The sequence below is a fragment of the Rana temporaria genome, chromosome 1, assembly GCF_905171775.1.
Source record: "Rana temporaria chromosome 1, aRanTem1.1, whole genome shotgun sequence".
Classification (NCBI taxonomy): domain Eukaryota; kingdom Metazoa; phylum Chordata; class Amphibia; order Anura; family Ranidae; genus Rana; species Rana temporaria.
Window position 1 is genome coordinate 258456788 of NC_053489.1, and position 6000 is coordinate 258462787.

Here is a 6000-nt window from a genome sequence, read left to right on the forward strand (position 1 = left end):
TTTGAGAGCGTCACCTGTAGAACATATAGGGTACTAAAAATTCTCACCATTTCATGGTGCATGCAAATTTAGGGTTTGACATGTATCTATTTACTCAGTGCAACATTGTCTTTTATATTTTACAAAAGATTTGGGTAGTGTATTGCATTTGTTTGCCCTAAAATTAATGTGTTTTTTACAGAAATTTTGCATTTCCTAGACCTTTGCGTTAATATTGTGTGACATAAAAAATTTGGTACTATCACAGTTTTATTCTATAGGATATCTGCTTTCAGAAAATATATAATGTTTTGGGGGTTTGTGTAAAATGAAGGGCTGAAAGTGTTTTTTTTTTAAACGTGTGCAAAAAAACGCAAAAACTACTCTGGCAGCGATTCAGCGAAAGGGTTAAACAAAGAGGGAAGGAGCAGCTTCAGGGGAAATGCATTGCTGTTTCTAGGCTGGAGGAGAGGGAAGGTGTGGGGGAGAGCTGGATGACAGAAGCACGTAATCTGACCTCATTCACCCTAGGTGAATGAGGTCACCCTCTGTCATCCAGCTCTCCCCCACACCCTAGGTGAATGAGTATAGGGTACATCGTACCCCTACCCATTCACCTGGAGGAAAAGTGTCAAAAATAAAATAAACCCACTACACAGGTTTTTAAAAGATTTTATTAGTCAGTTTCGGGGGTCTTCTTCCGACTTCTCCGCTCTCCCGGGGTCTTCTTCTGACTTTGGGGGTCTTCTTATGTCTTCTCCGCTCTCTTCTTCTGCTCTCCGCGCTTCCCGGGTTCTTCTCCCGCTCTCCGGTGCCTTCTGCCGGGCTGCGCCGCCGCTGCCATCTTCTTTGTAGTTCTTTTACTAGCGGCAGCAGCCAGCCCGGGCTTCCTCCATCGTCTTCTTCCTCGTCGCCGGCAGAAGGCACCGGAGAGCGGGAGAAGAACCGGGGAGCGCGGCGAGCAGAAAAAGAGAGCGGAGAAGACAGAAGACCCCCGAAGTCGGAAGAAGACCCCCGGAGATGACTAATAAAATATTTTAAAAACCTGTGTAGTGTGTTTATTTTTTTTTACTCTTTTCCTCCAGGTGAATGGGTAGGGGTACGATGTACCCCATACTCATTCACCTAGGGTGGGGGGCCGGTATCTGGGGGCCTCCTTGTTAAAGGGGGCTCCCAGATTCTGATAAGCCCCCCGCCCGCAGACCCCAACGGCCAGGATTGTCGGAAAGAGGCCCTGTCCTCATCAACATGGGGGCCAGGGTGCTTTGGGGTGGGGGGGGCCGCAGGGCGCCCCCCTGCCCCAGAGCACCTACCTCCCCATGTTGGGGGCATGCGGCCTGGCACGGTTAAGGATGGGGGGGGTCCGCTCGCTCGTCCCCTCCCCCTTTCCTGACCGGCCGGGCTGCTGCTCGGATACGGGTCTGGTATGGATTTTGGGGGGACCCCCAGGCCGTTTTTTCGGCGTAGGGGGTTCCCCTTTAAATTCGCACCAGACCCATGGGCCTAGTATGCTCTTAGAGGGGAACCCATGCCGTTTTTTTTTTGTTAAAATTTGCCGTGGAGTTCCCCCTCAAGATCAGCAGAGTACAAGTCGCATGCCAAAGTCGGAGCGTGCAAGACTGCAATCCGACTTTGATCCTACTTCAATGATATTCAATGGAGTGAAGTAGGATCAAAGTCGGACCAAAGTAGTACAGGGAGCATTTGCAAAGTCGCTCCGACATGTGTCGGACCAGTTAAGACGGCTCCCATATGGAAACATTAATTTTCACAAGTCATGCGACATGAGCTCCCAATGTCGGAGCGTTTGTCGGACTAGTGTGAACCCGGCCTTTGGGTGTTTTTTTTTTTTTTTTTTTACAAGAGTGCTCCTAATCTTAGCTCGTTACCTGTATAGAGGACACCCAGTAACCAGAAATCTTGCTGATAAGGGAGAAAATACAAATTTCACTCATTAAAATGCCATTCAATTTAAAACTTTTTAAAAATGCGTTTTTCTGGATATTTTTGTTCTGTCTTTCACTGTTAAAATAAACCTACCGTTAAAATTATAGACTTATAATTTTTTTGGTCATGGGCATACATACAAAATCAGCAGGGGATCAAATACTTTTTTCCCCTCACTGTAGGGGCTTAACACCAGAAGGCTCTCGTAGAAAAAAATGTCTTACCGCTTCATGAAAATCTGTCCAGTGATAAGCTTTGCCATACATCTAGATGACACTTTTTTTTTTTTTTGTCTTTCAGTAAACTGAGTTTTTCTGTAAATAATCCTTTTGACTTTTATATTTGTTTTATTCAGTATTCAGGGTTTGAAAGTTGTGGGAGAGAGCTTCTCCCCCGCATTTCACCTGCAGTTAGAGAACAGCACCGGATGCCGGGAAAAAGATGTGAAACTGCTACAAGATATTGTAGATCATGTAAGTGCTGTAAATGACCATTGATTTATGCTCTGACTGATTGTAAACTCCCACATATGTACAAAGACAAAGTATTATAATAACTGACACTAATCATTGCCAGATCCAGCAGACATTTCCTTGACCCTTTCAACCATATCCTTTGGGACTAGTGTTGTGATTTTACACAGAAATACCCCTTGCCATAGGATGATGAAATGTGATCCCTCTCCCGTGACATAGGCTGTAGTTTCTGTGTCATACTGTGGTTTTCTTTAATAAATGGCTTGGCTAAATCATTGTTGACTTCATCTAGGAATAAGGATCAGTACACACCCGCAACATTGTTTTATTGAAACTGGGTATAAGGATTAATGTGAAAGTGAGTTTAGTGTTGTCATTAACTTCCCAAAAGAGGACCTCAAATTCTTAGTCTCTCTATTGTAAGTCCACAAAGTGTGCAGTGAATCTCCTGATACCCAAGATCTTGGATTGAGATCTTTTTTCTTAAAATGTGTCCCCCTCCTTGAAGGTTGTAGATTATGGGGTTTGGTTTTTGGAGGTGGTTAGAGGGAATATATTGTCAGCCAGATACCTTTCCGATAAAGGCTACTATTGTCTCATTCTAATTCCAGGGCAGTGATGTACAGTATATGACAAATCCAATGTAGGGCTCAAAGTTGTAAAATAAGTCCCAGCATGCTCTGGGCAGAGAGACTATAGGCTAAATAACAAATGAAGACCATTTTGCTCTCACTGAGGAAATAGACTTTATATAAGTACAGCCATAATTATTGAGCAGTATTGGAGCTTAATAAAATTTTAAATGGCCTGCTGGGACTTTTATTTACATAACTTCACAACAGGTCCATAGCATGCTGTAAAGAATCAATGTATATTATTGATCAGACTCCTCTAATGTTCAGCAGCAAATTCCTGTAATGCCCTTCAAGCATTTACACAACCGGCAAAGGAGAGCTGGGCAGGGAGTTGTCCCTCCTGGGTAAGGCAAAGGGTAACAGCTGGGGGAGCTCAGATTCTTCTACTCCTTTTTTTTTATTTTTATTGGTACTGCCTCAAAATTTATTTGACAAACCGTTTAAAAGAAAAAATAATAATTTTGAGTAGTTTCACAATTTTTATACTATGTGTTAACTAAGATATTATCTAGAGCTCCTTCAGTTTACAATAATGAAGTGCAGTATTCATCATCATAAGAGAACAGGTTTGAATGATTTCTTTGTGGATTTTTTTATTTATTTTTTTCCCCTCTCTTTCCAAGATGTCTGTGGTTGCTAAAGCTGGCCATACACTGTTAGGTTCTCCACAAACAAGGTGGATTGAGGAATTCCTTCATCACCCCCTAATGACACTGTATTCTGACAGCAGCACCCGCCAGAGGGCCCTGCTTGTTAGAGCTTACAATGTAAGAGAGTATGGCCAGTTTTAGGGTGTTCATAGACATCAATATCTATCCCAAGGTCACTCAATAAACAAGCAATTGGCATGGAGAGAGAGCAGCACAAGTGTATGATTGATGCTCTCATCACGTATCTAGAGTAGAAGGGACAGTAAGTAGTTCTTGCCCTAGGAAAAATAGATATTGCTTATATGATGCATTGTTCTATTTGCTATGCAATATCTTTTAGAATACCTTAATCATAATTAATTAATTTGTTTTGCAGTGCATGAATAGAAAAATTGCCTTAACCCAAGCTCGTTATTTGGAAAAAGAAGAAAAATATCTTCCACCACCAAGGTTAGTATTTGTACTTTTAGTAGTTGTATTTTCAGTAGGGATTGTTACTACTTTACAATAATGCTAAAAACAAATATTCAAGATTAAGCCCTGGTTCACATTGATGCTACTTTCAAATTGTGCTACTTCAAGTAATGTAACACGATTTCAAAGTAGCAGATCGGCGCCATTTCAGGCCCTACTTAAAAGGCATTTGTGCCCGAAATTGGCAAAAATAGTGCAGGAACTACTTTTGCAAATGGGTACGGTGCCGATTGAAACGGTGCTATTGTCAGCAATAGGCTGCGACTAGTCCTGTCAAATCGCATGACAAATCGCTCCAATGGAAACAAAGGTTCAGCAGTTACCTTCAGCAGTCACCTGCTTTTTTGTTTCTCATGTTCAAGCAACCAAACCGTTCCCACCTCTGGGAATAATGCCAGCTGAAAGTTTTTTTTTTTTTCTGTAAATTTCCACCATAGTTTTGATTATTCTGTCTATGAAAATGGGAAACATTGGAAAATGTAGGTGACAGGTTATCTTTGGACCAATAAATTTGATGTTTTCAATTAAAAACTGACGCAAGATTCAAACTAGCAAAGTCCACGCCAGCCTCATTTTTTTTTTTTTCCTCACATGTGCACGCCCTAACATGCCTGTACGAGCTGCCCATCTACAGTACATTGTGGGCAGGTGGTTAAATGCTAGCGAAGAAAATGTTTTTAATGTCTAAAGTGGTAGTCTGGATGTTTAAACACCAGGGTTCAATACATGAGTGACACTTCAGTATTAGTTCAGTATTGATTATCTTCAGAGTTGTCTCATCATAAACCTATACAAAAACAAATGCCCTGTACTAGAAAATCTTCTGGACAGGTAAACTCCTGTAGTCTGTGCACATCACATATTTAAACATCTATTTTATATTATCTTAAAACATTCTATTTTTTGTGTGTTTTGCAGCATAAGAGTGATAGTCACCGTAGAACAAACCGATGAAGAACTGAAAACAGCTGCCTCTGTGGTCAAGCAAGCTACATCATTAATACTAAATTAAATATTTTTCTGGGGACAATGCATCTCTCGTAATTTTGAGCTTGTCCTGACGATGGTAATGTCTTCAACGGTATAACGAATCCAGACCGAAGTGCTTGCATATCTAATGATGAAATGTTAGAGCAGCGTACATTCCGGGACTAAGGGGGAGAATAGGCAGGAAAACTGCCGAACAAATATAGCAGAAAACCAAATCGTGGTACATGCACTTATGTTGTTTTGTGCCTTTTTTTACTGCTGTTGCGCTGTGATTTTTCTACTTTTTTAAGAACTGTTTACAGAAATAAAAGGTGACTTATTCCCTGTCGTATATCTGCAAGTGCACGATAGCATCACTTTGGAAATTTTAATGTTTCTTTTATTACAAAATGCAAACTGTATGTGTCAGCAGTCAGTGGGGATGTAAATATTTCAGCTGTATATTAATATACAGATATATACCCATTTGGATATACATAATGCACTGATTTCGGGGTGTATTCATTCACTGCTTCCAATTAAAACCAAGAATAATTTGAGATGTTAATTTTATTTGTGTATAAAAATATAGATTTACACACTTTTATAAACTAATGCATTTTCCTACATCATAGTCTTCTATCATCACTTTTTTTAATGTTACTGTAAGCTCCATTTTTTTGGTGTAAAGCACTGTGATTTCATTACGCTTGAAAGCGACAATATGTCGCTGCCATAAACTTTCAGTGAACAATTTACAATTCCATCAACACAAAGTATAGCATAGAGTCTGAGGTTATAGCACTGGGCTTTCCTGCAAGTGATAGGAACCAAACAGTGTTTTTATTTTTTACAAACCTGAGTTGTATT

General features: G+C 40.6%; 1 protein-coding gene across 1 annotated transcript in view; it reads left to right on the plus strand.

The window, feature by feature from the left end:
- SPTLC1 (serine palmitoyltransferase long chain base subunit 1) overlaps positions 1 to 5757 on the plus strand; it is an 84853-nt gene extending 79096 nt beyond the window's left edge. The window contains exons 10-12 of the mRNA XM_040354797.1: positions 2282 to 2399; positions 4064 to 4137; positions 5080 to 5757. Of these exons, the coding sequence (XP_040210731.1) occupies positions 2282 to 2399; positions 4064 to 4137; positions 5080 to 5173 (286 nt within the window). The 3' untranslated portion in view covers positions 5174 to 5757. The remainder of the gene's footprint in view (positions 1 to 2281; positions 2400 to 4063; positions 4138 to 5079) is intronic.
- Positions 5758 to 6000: the final 243 nt, after the last annotated feature.